The sequence below is a fragment of the Artibeus jamaicensis genome, unplaced genomic scaffold (assembly GCF_021234435.1).
Source record: "Artibeus jamaicensis isolate MK-2021 breed Jamaican fruit bat unplaced genomic scaffold, CSHL_Jam_final scaffold_847, whole genome shotgun sequence".
Classification (NCBI taxonomy): Eukaryota; Metazoa; Chordata; class Mammalia; order Chiroptera; family Phyllostomidae; genus Artibeus; species Artibeus jamaicensis.
Window position 1 is genome coordinate 2,050,203 of NW_026522057.1, and position 14,803 is coordinate 2,065,005.

General features: G+C 53.5%; 1 protein-coding gene across 11 annotated transcripts in view; it reads left to right on the forward strand.

Moving 5' to 3' along the window:
- Positions 1-14,803, forward strand: part of ERI3 (ERI1 exoribonuclease family member 3) — a 123,007-nt gene that overhangs the window by 89,404 nt on the left and 18,800 nt on the right. For 8 of the 11 annotated variants that reach the window (XM_053660364.1, XM_053660360.1, XM_053660361.1 and 5 more), the window contains one exon: positions 8,990-9,089. The exons of 2 other annotated variants lie outside the window; for them this stretch is intronic. In XM_053660364.1, coding sequence (XP_053516339.1) covers positions 8,990-9,089 — 100 coding nt within the window. Of the gene's footprint in view, positions 1-8,989; positions 9,090-14,803 lie in introns of those variants that run through there. One more of the 11 variants, XM_037149308.2, reaches the window with a different exon arrangement.

Sequence of the window (14,803 nt, forward strand, 5' to 3'; positions counted from 1 at the left end):
AGAGACAGGGTCATTTGACATAGTTCAAGCTATAGTCCTGAGCTCAGCCCCTCTCCATGTAGGCCTGGGTGGAAGGACATAAGAACTTGGACCATTTTGGAGAGGTAGGGGAATGACCTCAATGATTATCAAAAACCCAATTGTCACGTAGTACGAAGGACCAAACTTCAGAGGAAGGATTGGGGAGGAAGAACACCAGGAAGTATGGTTTTGTGCTGTTCAGGGTTGACGGGACCAAGAGACAGGGACGTCACAGCTTCTGGAGCTGGTAGTGTTGAGAGCTGCCACCACAAAGGGCTAGGTCAGAGGGAGGAAGTATGCGTAGCAGTAGCAGGAGGAATTTTTGTCCAGGAGGCCATGAGGCAGGAACTTGCCTTGTGCCTTATAAGCACCTTTGAGGGCCTTGCTGGTTTGAAGGAAAGGACACACCCCCTCCCTGTGGAGAAGATTTGGTGCTGCAATGGCAGGAGGTCTGGGAGGCCCCTCTGAGCCTTGTCATTGGGCCCCTCTGAGTGGCTCTGCCCAAGGCTCTATCCTGAACGGCCACAAGACATCCTGGCCCCAGTCTGGCCTGTGTGTACCAGCCCCAGATGCTGAAAGCTCTGCCCATGGCTGAGGCACAGGGAGATGGGGGCTTTGGCTTATCTTGCTAGTGCCCTGCAGTCCCATCTCCTAATTGGGCCTAATTTTGGGGAGCTAGGGCAGGGGTGGGGTGGGGAAGTACATTGAGCCTTCTGCCTTAACTGAATTTTCATACCTCCTGTTGTTAATTATAGAGATGTAATAATGCAATTAGTGCACGATTAAAAAAAATCCCTGATATGATTACCATGGATTTAATATCACATGATATATCATTATATCGTTATGCAGTGACAGATGTAATTGAAATACACTTATTGGAGCCAGGGGTGGTGTTTCATTCAATCCCCAGCACCCCAGGGAGGAAAGGGCTGGCTAAAAAAGAAGCAATGGGAGAGGAAATTGTAATGAAAACAAAGAAAACTCACAATGGAACTCTCACCCTGGGCAGTTGGCTCAGACTGACCTGCTGTCTTTGACTCTGTGACAGTGCGCGCAGATCCCCAGACAGGCCAGCCTTTTCTGTGGAGGGTGGGGCAGCATGGCTGAGGAGCACCTTATCTGGTTCCCATCACCAAACCCTCAGTGTCCCCTGGTCCCCTCTGACTCGGTAATGAAGCTCTGGGCACATGAGGGAGATTCCTCCACCTGAAAATAGACTCAGGGCCCTCGTGGGAGCCATCTAAGCCGGTGGCAGTTCCAAGTGCAGACCCTGGATCTGTGGTGCAGCCCTGGCCTTTTCTGTGGTGGTGGGCAGCGCACAAGAGGCAGCTCTCCTGTCATAGGCAGTGAGCAGGAAGGTTAAGTACACAGAGACGGTAATTATCCCACTCAGGTTCTGTTGATGGACAGCGGCAACAGCAGCTCTGGGGCCCCTGAAGTCTGCTGGTAGTCAGGGAACACTGTGCACACAGAACTGCCAGCTGGGTGTAGGGAGGATAGGTTTGTGTCACCTGATGCAAGCATCCATCCTTTTGCCGCTGTCACTGCACTGGCCAGGCCTTTGGTGGCCTGAGGGGTGGGGGCTACCCATAGGGCCAAAGAGTTCAGAAAACAGAAGGGGTCAGAAACAGTCTCCTTCGCTGATGATAGGCAGCCAAGCCCCCAGTTGTAAGGGCAGCTCTCAGGGAGTAGCTGTTCTGCTGGGCGAGAACAACAGTGGTTCCAGAAGGAGACTGGGTAGGACTGCCTGCAGCAGCAACTGCGGAAACCAGGCCCTCCCGCGTGGCAAAATTACAACCAAAAAGATGTCCCTTTTTCCCATCCCTTAGTGGAGACCATTCAGGGACACAACATTTACATGCCCTGCCCCAAGAATCTCCCACTATTGTGGGTGGGGTAACAGATTTGTAAGCAAATCAAATGTTGCAGATGCTGTTTAGACTAGGTATGGGTGGGTTTAAAGAAGGGAAGAGTCAGGAAAGACTTAGTAAAGGAAGGTACTTTGAGTTGTGCATTGGTAAAGGAATATGTGCTCATTAGGACACAAAGTGGGAGAAGTCAGACGGCTGTTCTAGGTAGGCTGAAGACATTCCTGAGGTCTTAAATGTGTGACACAGCAGTCCCAGGACTTCGTGGGTGATGAGCGAAAAGAAGGGAGCGACGCTGACTCCACTTTTCTGGTACACCAGGTAGGTGGTAATGGCTTTCACTGAGATTTGGAAACCCAGGTAAAGGGGCTGTTTGGAGAGGAGACGTTTGAAATGGGTTTTTGAGCATATTGAGAATGAAGTATCCAAGTAAAATCCAGTTGGAAATGCCAGGTAGGCAACAGAGTTTATATGTTTGACATGCAAGTAGAGGCAAGAAATAGTGATTTAGAAGTTGGAAAGCACTGGCTGGGGAGGGGGGTTAGCTGCTTGGAACATCGTCCTACACACCCAAAGGTTGTGGGTTAAATCCCCACTCAGGGCACATGCCGAGGTGTTGTGGGTTCGATCCCTGGTTTGGGCACGTACGGGAGGCAGCAGGTCGGTGTTTCTCTCTCACATCGCTCTTTCTCTCTCTCCCTCTCTCCCTTCCTCTGTCTCTAAAATTAATAAACATATCTTCGGTTGAGGATTTTAAAAAAAGAAGAAGAAGTTGGAGAAGTTGAAGACAAGGAAGTTGAAGAAATCGCCCAGGAAGAGTGGTAGAGTATAGACAAAAGCAGGAAGCGAGAGCAGATGAGCGCACACACAGGGTGACAGATGCAGAAGAGACCGTGTAGGAGGAGACTGACAGGAGAACCGCAGACATGAGAAAACTCAGAGTAGGATGTTGAGAAAACCAGAGGAGAAGGGTTTTAAAGATGAAGCAGGCTGCAGGAACCTGAAACTGCCCATAAATGTGGGCAGTATGGTGAAGACTTGACTTTAGCAGGAGCTAAGTGTCATGTTGAGGCTGGAAACCAGTCTGCATGGGTTAAGGAGTGATGGGGGAGGTAAGTGGAGATGAGCAGAGAAAACCTTGAGAAGTTCGGTCGTTGACAGAACAGGCAGCATCTCTGGATGGCAATGTGGAGTGAAGGGAGGACTTGAAAAATTGTGATCCAGTACTTACATAACTTTCAAAGAGCCTTGATTTAAGCACTTACATACAGTAACTCATGTAGTCCTCATGTCAACTCTGCGGGGTTTCCATTGGTTTTCCAGTTAGTGTTGCTGCATAACTGATCACCCCAAAACTTAGTGACTTAAAACAATGATTATTGATGGTGTCTGTCAATCAGGAATTCAGTAAGGGCTCGTGTCCTCTCTCATTCGTAGTCAGTGACTGGAGCTGGCACAGTGCGTGGCTGCAGCAGCTGGGAGCTGGCTGGGCTTCTCTCGTCACCTCGTCTCATGGCTTCTCTGTGTGGTCCCTCTGCATGGGCTTGTTTGGGCGTCCTCACAGCATGGCTGCCTTGAAGCAGTCTACTTCAGGGCAGCTCAGAGCTTCAGGGCCAGGGTTCCTGCAAATCAGGAGGAAGGGGCCTTAGCTTTTCTGAGATTATATAGTATTTCTTGAAATTACATAGCATTTCTTACATTACTATGTTGGTTGAAACAAAAAAAGGCCCACTCTATTTAAAGGGGAGGTGACATAGACTCCCTTCTTTATGGTAGACATGTCAGAGTCACATTGTAAGAAGAGCGTGTGAGGTGGGAGATAAATATTACAGCCATCACGGGGAAATAGACTTTGCCACAATTGGAGTGTTAGACTGAACCCAGAAAACAGAGAGGGAACAGCATTCTCAAAGGCAAACAGAGAGGGAACAGCATTCTCAAAGGCAAAGTGCATTTTGGGTGATGGTATCGAGAATATTTGGAGGTAGCAGTGGGACAGGCGTTCATGAGTGACCTCAGGTATACTTGAAGGAAAGAACTACCATTCCATTTTGTGGTCCAGGAAATTGAGGTTCAGAGAGATTTAATAACTCCTCCAAAGTTACAGTGCCGATGACTGGCAGCACTGGGAACCGGCCCGTGATTTGTCTGACTCACGAGCCGCAGGCACCGCCTTTCTGTAAGACTGGGCTCCCAGGCGTACCCTCCTTGTGTTGACCTGTGGTGTAGGTACTGTGGCTACGGCAGTGTTGGCCAGTTAGATAGGAAGGTCAGGTGATGGTTACGTCCGTCAGACTCTCTCCCCCGTCCTCCAGAGAACCCTGTTTAGGGTTCTGTTTAGCGCTCTGTCTGTTGGGTGGTTATGGGAATAGCAATGGTTTGATCAGTTCCTCAGCTTGGGAAATGGCCCAGAGGGTGATGGTCACCAGGGCTCTGGTTAAAGGTCTGTTCCTCCCCAACTTGTGGAGAGGCTGGGTAGATCGGATGTGCTGCTGTCGGCTTGGGAGCTCCGGGTTTCTGGAAGCTGCAGGGCAGTCTGTGCTTCTCTCTGCATTCTCAGTGGGGCTCTAGCTCCAACCGCTGCCCTGCCCACTCTGTGTCCACCCCACGCTCAAGGCCCTGCCAGGTAGTGAGTGGGTGGGCAGAGATACCCCAGCAGCTGTCGATGCCTCTTCTTTCCTCTGAAGAATCTGATGCTGCTGCCGATGAGGGCTACTTCATCTATTAAACCCAATACACTTGTCGCAGCTGCTAAGCCCCCGTAAGCCGCCGGGCGCCGTGTTTGTGATGGGACTGACAGTGCATGGAGGAGGCTGATTATACACGATTCCATTTCGCGGGCCCAGCAATGTAATTTCACAGGGCGATCAGCGTTTGCATGTAATAGCAGGCTGTGCTGAGGTGTCAGAATATTAAAGGCGCTAATGGCAAAGCTCCCTGTTACACAGGGGGCCACCCGCCGCGACTACAGCAGGGCTGCGTGGCAGGCCCGTCGCAGATGGCTGGCCACTAAGCTAATGGGGCAGCAGCCAAGGCGGGCAGAGCCACGAGAGGGGAGAGCCAGCCGGGAGCAGCTCGGCACCTGCTTCCCTGCGCATGGAAATTGCAGCAGCTCAGGGGAAGGGAAGTGTGCGTGCCTGCCTGGCGTAGGGCTGGGATGGCGCAGTTTGGTAGACCAGTGTCTCTCACCCCAATTCCTCCTGCCCCAACTGGGGCTTGAGCTCCTGAGACATCCTTCTACCTGCTGGCCCTCTGGTCAGAGACCCATCAGGTGGGCCCCGATGGCTGGGAGAAGTGCAGCTGGCACAGGGGCACCCAGAGAATTTGGAACCAGCATGGAAAAGGGGCTCAGACACGGGTCTTGATGAGAGGTCTTAAAGCATCCCTGCCCCACACTGATCAAAGTCAGAAAGCTTCTGAGTCCCTTACCCTGACACCCCACAGGATGGCAGAAGCGAGAAAGGGAGAGTGGGGATAGGAAGCAAGTGGGGGGAAAGGGCACTTCAGTTGATGCCAGTTTGCACAGAGCTGGGAGGCAGCACCTCAAGATTTGACTCCTGTCCGTGTTGGCTGCCCCAGCAATGCCCGAGCTCTTGCCTGTGCACTGACCAAGCTTGCTCCTGTCCTTCTCCTTGGCCCTTGCCATGTTTTCCATCTGGTGTCCTCCAGGAAACTTTCCTAACCACCTCCAGTCTGACACGGGCCCATCTGTCTCCATTGTCCCCGTGGGCAGCCCACAGGAGACAGCCTTCCTCAATTATTATGCTTTGATGGTTCCTTGGGTCCCAGGCTTGCCTTGGCCAGAAACTGAGAGAGCCCACATCATCTCTCCTTGAGCTGTATTCCCAGGAAGGCTCTGCTAAGAATCCTGGATGGATGTAATGTCTTAGGGAGGATGTTGGGAGGGAGTGGAAAATGGGAGGAGGGGCACACTGTATGGTATACATGCTTGATGGTGTATTTATCTGCGGGGAGAGCAGGGTCTTTAGAAGTGAGTGCTGGGGTGGTAGGCATGTGGGTACAGGTATAGCGGGCAGCAGGCGAAAGGGTCCAGACCACACATTAGTAGGAGCACAGGTTGCTGTAGGACCCTGTGTTCTCTGGGTTGGCTCTCTGTCTGCTGGCTGTGTCTGAGGGGCACTCAGGGTGGCCAGGGGAGCTTGAGGTGCTGGTCTGCTGTACTGTGCCTGGAGGGCTCCGTGAGACTGGTGCTCATGTGTGATGGTTCAGCTCTGCAGGGGTGTGTGGCCATACCTGGAGGAGACATCCCAGGTCTCAGCAGGGTTAGTAGGGAAAGAGCCCAGGCTGAAGGAGAGCAGTTTTAATTAACCATTTTTAATATCATTTTGGACTTTGGCTGGTATGTGATGGTCCCGCTGGAAGCAGCATTTGTAAAAATTAAATCCCTCTTACTAGGAGCTTGGCAGACCTATGTGTGTGTGTTACCCCTCCCCCCCCCACCTCGAGGAAGTGCTGCATGAAGCCATGTCACGGCCACAATTGGTTATCACGCCTTATCTGGGAATATGAAACTGTGTAGCACGACACCCGTGGCCACGGTGGAGACGCCAATTCATCTCGCCCTCGCTCTGACAAGCTAGACTGCCCTTCCTGAAAGGCGTTTGTCAGGCAGGACCCCGCTGCCACCTTGCTTGGTGCCCCTGCTTTTTCACCATGGGTTCTGGCTCTCCTCCGTCCAGCCTGGTCCTCCAGGGCCCTGCCGTCCTCCACCCCCGTTCACTCATCACAGTCTGGGGAAGTTCTTGGGGAGTCATTATTATAATAATAATCTAATCATGCTGACGCTCGTTGGGGCAAGCATCTAATGTTATCTGAAGTGGTCTTCCCGCTTAGCTGAGATAAGGCTCAGGATGACGCACAGATAACAGTTGAGCTGCCCTGTCCCCGAGCTAAGAGCAGAGCAGGGGGCCTCAGCAGCCCTGCCGCCCGCTGCTTTAAGCCGGGAAGCGGCAGCACCTGCTAATGCAAGTGTTTAATATTTGATGGGCTGGGATAAAGCAGGATCACCTTCGAATTGAATTGAGTGTCAGCCGAGAATCTATTACTGAAATTCGGGTGTGATTTGACAGCAAAGTAGACGATGTTATTCTTCACTAGTTACTGCAATCTTCTCCCCGACATCACTTAAATATTTTTTTCTTTGCTTGAGTAAACACACATTATCCTTCTTTTTTCCCCTTCCTTCCCTTTTTCCTTTTTAGAGGGGAAAAAAAAACCACCCTGCTCGCCTTCTCCAGGCTGATAGAGTAGATTGTTATTTCTTTATTTGTCCTATTAAATGGAATTTCTGATCGTTTAATCCGGCCTTTGTAAGTGATTTTAAAGTACTTGAAAGCCGGCCCGTGGCTGCTCTCTGGCCCACTGCACCCCAGCCATGGCCCTGACCATGCTTAGCAGCTTCTCCAGCTGTGCACCACCCACTGGCTGCTTTCCCTCCCTGTCTGTGTTCTCCCAGCTCTGCCTTGGCCAGCGACCTCTCCCCTGTCCTCGAGTCTCACACTCAGCTCCCAATTTGTGGTTGCAGCTGGGACCTGGGGCTGGGACCTGGGGAGGGGTTGAGGGGGTTGGCTGGGAAGTTGGGTTGTGGCTAGTACCTCTGTGGTCAAGGAAAATAGCTTTGGAGGGTGCTGAGGGTGAAGTACACTGGCCCCCTTCCTTTCAGTGGCTGTGGGGCCGAGGCTGGGTTCCCGAAGCTGGGAATGAAGGGTGCTAGCTCTCTGCCCAGCTCCTTGGCCCTGGCACAGACTCCCGTCCTTTGTTTCTGGTCCTGTGCTGAGCTCTCTCCCTTGTGAAGGAGTGAGATGGGGACCTCCTGGGCCCAGTGATGGGCAGGGGGCACTTTAGTGCCTGTGCGACCATGGCTGCAGTCTCACTTTAGTGTCACCAGTGGACTCGTCACCCAACTTCTGGGGACTCACCCAACCTTCATTCCTGTTGACCGCTGTCCCACATGCTTCCTGCCACTGGGGGAAGGGCAGCCTGGTATCTGGGGACTTCTAAGGTGAGGGGATGGGTAATGTTTGCAGTGTCAGCTAGCTGCGTGAGCCCACCATTGGAAAAAGCCCAGGACTTTGCAAACAGGCTGAGCAGGAATTGAATTCCCGCTGGGCCACTTAATAGTGTTCCAACCCTTGTGTGTTTCTTGTTTCTGGATCTCAGTTTCCTCACCTATGACATCAAGTCATCATGCCTGTAAGGGACTGTAAGAGAGGGTGCCATCCCTGTCCTGCTGTGTACCCTACCCCCAACCTCCCACAGAGGTGGGCTGCAGCCAGGTGACACGAGTAGGGGATGGAGGGGGCAGCGAAGTGCTGGGGGTCTGAGCAGATCGATGCCCCCAGCACTTCCTTCCCCAACCCCAGGAAAACAATTAAGTACAGATCGATGGTTGGCCGCTTTGAATATGCATAAGTGAGCACTTGACCTTCAGCAGAGATCTGCTTCCCCTAACACACACACACACACACACACACACACACACCCCTTCATGTGCTCCCCTCACAGCTGCTTGAATCAACCAGGTGACCTTACCCCTCCTCACCCGAGCCTCCCATATGGCGCTCAGCCTTCCACAGCTCGCCTGTCTCTGGTTCAGAAGAAACGACCATGGGCAGGTGGTTGGCCCCTCTCACTCTGGTTTTCCTGTCTGTGAAATTTGAATACATTGGTCTGCAAGTCCTTTCTGACGCCCGTCTCTGTGACCAGTGACACTGTGGGGAGGGGGTCCAGCAGAGTGCTGGGGACTCTGGAGAGGAGGGGATATAAAGGTAAAGGGGACAGATACCCTGGTGAGAAGAGGGATCCTGACAAGGAGGGTCTTAGTAAACAGGACATCTCTGGGTGAGGCGGCATCCAGGGAGGGCCAGGGGCCTCCGATGGGGAGACACTCAGGAGAAAGGGAGGTCTGGAGGAGGAAGGGGCTTTCTGGTGGAAAGGGGGCCCAGTGAAGGGACTTTCATAAGGTGGCATGATGAGAGTAAGCCCTTGGGGGGAAGATCTGGTGGGGGGAAGGTGAGTGATGGGGTTGGTTTAGGGGTCAGGGCCCCTGTTAACCATTCTTGCCTCCTGTCTTCCAGGCTTACAGCTTCGCCATGGGCTGCTGGCCCAAGAATGGACTTCTAGACATGAACAAGGGCCTCAGCCTGCAACACATAGGCCGGCCCCACAGCGGCATTGGTCAGTCCCTCCACATGTCCCTCTGCCTGCATGCCCCAGTCCCCTGGTACACAGAGGGGTTCTGTGGCTCTTTCAGCGCTCTAACAGGGTGCTCTCTGAAGCTGGGGAGAGCAGAGAAAGTGGGTGGAGTAAGGGGAGAGTGGAACCAAACCATTGGAAAGGGAGTCTCAAAACAGTATTTAGGAGGAGGCTGGGTTCTGGGCCTTGGACTCAAGCCAAGGTACCCCTGCCCCCAGCTGCATCTCTGGTGGGTGATGTCCTAGGGGGGGTGGGCATATGTCAGCTTACCTACCCCCTGTGGAGCTGGAGGAGACTGTTTAATATTGTTTCAAGTCTGTGGCCACTAAACTGGGCGATCAATGGGAGTTAAGGAGATGAATTATTTAAACCTCGCCAGCTTTTAATTAGTCGGGGTCCTTCTGACCGATGGCTCCGTCCACAGGGTATTGACTCCCCCGCAGGAGTAGCAGCCTCCATTGAGCGGTGCCTGGGTTGGGAGGGGCCACTTGGGGTTCCAGGTGGGGGTGTACCCTCCGGGGGATTACTGCTTGGGAGGGGGCTAGAGTGGCCGTGGTTCTAGGCATGGGAGGCTCTGCTGGCCTCTGATCTGTAAGGATGGATACGTGTCCGTAAGTGAGCTTGTGTGTATGGGTCTGACAACGTCAGCTGTAGTCTAAGGGTGCACATGTGTCTGTGTGCTGTGTACATCTAAGGGATGTGCGTGTGTGTGACAGTCTATCTGTGTATATTTTTATGAAGGCACATGTCTATATATGGAAGCAACTGTCAGCTCTGTGTGTACCCATCAGAAAGTATGTCATTCTGTGTTTCTTATTTAGTGTGTGTATGCAAACACGTGCACGCAAATGCTTTCAAGCAGGCATAGGCTTTGTTCCAAGGAGGGAGAAACAAGGGTACTCGTGGGTGGCACTATGACGTTACCCTCACCTGTGTACCTTTGGGGAGGTATCAGAGGTTGAGGGGAGGGGATGGCATGATACCCTGTGCTGGCTATCGATGGAGCCCCTCATCCTTTCCACAGACACCCGGTGGGTGCTGCGCATGCTGAGTAGAAGTTCCTGTACTCGGGGAGCTCGCCTCCTGGGAGGAGACTGAACTGGGTGTTTGACACCCAGGGCACTAAGGGCAGTGACAGGAACAACTGGGCTGCCTCCAGGGAGGTCTCCGTGTTCTTAGTTGCCAAGGTGGCTTCTACTCCTTCCTTTACGTCTCATAGACTTCTTGGGTGCCCTGTATCATTCTTGTTGGGCGGGGGAGAAGAAGCAGCCGATGGGCCTGAGGAATTTGGGAGTACCCCACAGCAACTGCTGTTCCCTTGCAGCTGCTGTCCTCCATAATCTAGAGGGGACCCCAAACCTAGCAAGGTGAACAGCATGTCTGGGAGGTTGGCAGTGTATTTCCTAGAGAAGAGGACAGGAGGCAGGGGATCCTCGAAGAGTGAATAGGAGGAGTTTGCTAGGCAAAAAAATCAGGAAGGGTTTTCTTTTTAGGGGGAGTGTACGTATAAAGCCTGAAGGCGTGAGGAAGCCTAGCGTGTTGAGAGGACACACCCAGACGTCTACAGATAGTTTCCAGTGACTGGAGTGGGATCTTTCGGTCAGGGAATGGCTAGGAAGTCAACAGGGAAGTAAGGGGGCCTTGAATGCCAGGTGACGGGGAGGCGGTGAATTTCTTTTGAGGTTTTTTTCTTTTTCATTGACTTTATTGGGGTGACACTGATTAGTAAAATTACATAGTTTCAGGTGTACAGTTCTGTCATACACCATCTGTATATTATGTTGTGCATTCGCCACCCCAGGGCAAGTCTCCTTCCACCACCGTTTATGCACCTGTTCCCCTCAGCTTCCTTCTCATGAGGCTTCGATGAGACGGGGCGTTTGTGAGCGAGAGAACGACAGTCGGAGCTCTGGTTCAGAATCACTGAGGCACTTCGTGCTGCACAAACTCGTTCTTAACAAGTGCTCAATAAAGTCAATCAGACAGTGAATGAAAGAACAAGTGAGCAGATGAGTCAATGAACGTGATGGGGAAGGGAGAGACCAGAGAATGAGGACCAGTGAGAGGACTTGCACTGGCCCAGGGCAGGAGGAATCGCCTGTCATCGAGTCTGGCCGGTGGGCGGAACCAACGGGGCTGGGTTAACTCGCCCTGCACAGCCTCCAGCTGGGTGCCCTGCTTTCCTGTATCTGTCCCGGGTGTTTCTGAAAGGAAGGGGTCCGGGCCTCCACTCCTTCCTGCCTCCTGGGACTCGATGGTGCCTCTCTTGTCTCTTCACACGTGTTGATTCTGGGCTAGGACCTCTGAAGCGTTCCTTCCTTCTCCATAGAAGAAAGTTTTTCCATCTGAGTGGACCCAAGGGACAGCCCAAGGCTGAGTGACAACAGAGTGAGGGCTTTGGAGCCAGAAGTTCTGGTTCTGTGACCCAGAGCCCCATAACCTTAGATGAGGGACAGTGCCACGGTCCCTCCCTCGGGCTGTTGGGATGGTCGGTGATGTCAGCTGTGTGAAGGGCTCATGAGGTGCCCAGCACACAGTGGTTACTCAAGGACACTGGTGGTTTCTGGGGTTTGGTCTTTGTATTTTTGAATGAAGAGGGCTGCCCTGCCAGCTCCTGGCTGGCTCTGAGGTGTGGGCGAGGGTGCTTGGAAGGGAGGGAAGATGCAGGGCATTAATTGGGCCGGGAGAGGCGGGGATGGGAGGTGTGGGTTTTGAGCAGTGAGGTTAATGGCCCTCGCTCCAAAGAGACAGCTTTAATGAGCTTCAGCTGCCAGTGCCCCGAGTTACTGTGCGTGCTAAAAGGGTCGCGCTGTAAGAGTTTGATGTGGACTATTTCCCAGCCCTGGGGTCAGGGGTCAGCTCCTGTCACTGGCCACTCAGACTGGTCCTCAGTGACATGGTGCTAATTAACTGTGTGAGGAGCTGCCAGCCCGGAGTGGGGAGTGGTATGTATATTGGGGGTTGGGGGTGAGGCAGCATTGGTTATGCTGGGCAAGGGCTCCACCGATCCCACGGCTTAGCCATCTCCAGGATCTGCTTCGTTCTCCCACAATGCCATGGAGGTAGCAGTGGCTCAGTGTGCACATCACCGATGACACTAGTCCCACCAATGATCCTGAGCCTCTCTCTAAGGTATGTGTGGCAGGGGGAGCCTGTGGGCCCGCCTGGCGAGGACTTCTGCTGCGCATTGGGTGGCAGAGCTGCTGAGAGGCAGGGACCAGGCAGACTGGAGGGACGGGCTGATGAGAGGGCAGCGAGGTCCAGCTACAGAAGTGGAGGGGCTGTTGGCACGAACGGGGTGGCTGAGCTGTGTGAGGGGGGATGTGGGCATGTTCGGGCAGAGGAGTGACCTGGTCAGAGCTGGGCTTCAGTCCGAACGGCCAGAGAGAGTGTGCGTGGAAGAGTAGTGAGGAGAAACTGCAGACGGGAGGTACAGTGGGGTGCGTGGAGGTGATGCTCAATTCAGTGCCAGCAGTGGCTGAGAGAATGGAGTCGGGACCAGGTCAGCGAACGTTGACCTTGCACCTACTATGTGTCAGGAACTGTGATAAGTACAGAAATATACAGTAAAGATGACAGGCACAGTGCTGAGCTCACAGGCACAGCCCAGGACTCGTGACAGAGAGGGCGCAGTGACGGAGGCGCTGCAGCTCTGGGAGGGCAGGGGCTGGGGCTGGTAGCATGGCCTTTCGGGCAGGGCAGAGACACTCTGCACCTCAGGGAGTGGATTTGGCCCTGCGAGCCTGGCGAACAGGGTGGTGTTGGAGCCGGTTGTGGGCGAGGAAGGACCACATGTGGGTAGAACTGGCTGTTGATGGGGCTCTATCCTCCACCAGGGGCTGCTGAGTGCTGCGGTCCTTTCATTTTAGCCAGGGGTCAGCAAGCACTGTATGTTAACTAAGTTAATTGTCACACCAGTACTGTGAAGGCAGGTGCCATCATACCCATTTTCTATTTGGGAAATTGAAGCTTAATTAGTTTGGTGGCTTGCCTGAGGTCACACAGCCAGTCGAATCGAAGAGTCAGGATTCAAACCCAGATCTGTCTAAATGCAAAGTCTGCCTTCTTACCACTGTGCTGAACTGGAAGTACCTTTTTGGTGTCAGGCTTTATGCTGGTGACGGAGACGATGAGGGAGAAAACAAGCTCACCTCCCTCATTTCCTCAGTGTCACGGGAAAGACACAGGCCTTGACAAAGCTTCAGTAGCAGCAACTGGGGAAGGAAGGGAAGGAGCCATTGCCGTCCCTTCACTTCTGCTGCAGTCATGCTCAGAGCCAGGGCCCTGCGACCATTGGCTTCTGACCTCCTGACCTCCTTCTGACCCCGGCAGTTCTCGTTCTGTGAGGAGGGCGTGTTCTCCACCTCTTGACTCAGGAAAACCTACCCGTCTGCTGCCACTGGCCACCTCCTCGGGGAGCCTGGCCTGGCCTTCCCAGTGCGTGTGTACAGAACACACCTTTAGGCCCTGATTATGATTTGTTTGGTGATGATCAGGCCCCACCTACTTGGCCTCTCTAAAGGCAAGACCCAGGTCTGCTTTCTTCTTTTTTTCTTTTGAAATCTGCACAGGAAATGTTAGTAAAATCTCATCAGTTGTTGGGACATGGAGGCCTCATACACCTCTGCTTTCAGCTGGCTGAGAGAGTAACTGGAGCCTTCCCTGATGCCCAGCTGGGTGGTCCTGCCCTGGTTGCTCAACCCCTCTGCTCAGGGACTGAGGAAGGTCCATCCGAGCCTCAGGGTAAGCCAGGATGCCCAGGCAACAAGTGGGCTCTCTCAGGAGTTTGTTGCCCAGCACAGTTTGGCAAGAGATCTGGGCTGGCAGGCTGGGGGTCTGGCCCCAGGAGGACAGCACTGGCCTGTGGTCTCCCCTGAAGGAGTGGGGTGTCTATCAGGAGTCTAGTCAGAGCGCATTAGCTCTGTGACATGGATCTCATTAGCGCCCATGAGAGGTGTCACTGCGGGAGAATCGTTGGCTCAGGGAGACTCTTGTACCAAAAGGAAGAAAGGACAGTGACAGCCTTTTCTCTGCCGCCAGCTCCTCGGGCCGCCTGCCCTCCTCCTCTTAGCAGGGGTGTGGGGGTGCTGGCTAATGAGCTCATCTACAGTACAGCCTCGCCTTCCCCTCCTTGAAGCTCTCCGGGTCCCTCTGAAGACCTCAGGCCCAGGATTAGCACACACCAAACACCAGCCCCGCTCTTGCCCAGCGGGGAGTTCCTTCTGATCACCCTGCCTCTGCCACTGTAGGCAAGGGAAAGGGGGTGGGGCCAAGGCAGCCACCGTGGCCAGTGGGAGAGGGTGTTCACCTTGGGAAGGCTCAAGCCCTCTGTCTTCCTTGACCGTGTCCACTTCTCTGCAGTGGGCTCTTTCCTCCCAGGGTGGTGATCTCCGTGCCTCCCCTTTCCCCATGACATTGCTCATCCTGCCGGGGTCTCCATCCCTATAATGAACCCTCCTCCCAAGGCAAGGAAGAATTTAGGGATTCTGGCCCAGGGTTCAGCAGAATGTGGCATTTGGATGTAATCTGATAGTGGACTTTCTGGCTCAGCTAGGACTTCAGAATTAGCAAGAGTCTAGTGTCTGGGCTTCAGCTGACTGGATAGTGGTGAAAGATTGACATGAGGCCCCTGCAGACCTGATCGCCCTCTCCCTGGCTGTCCTACAGGGGCAGGGAGGTACTCCCCTACGGCACCC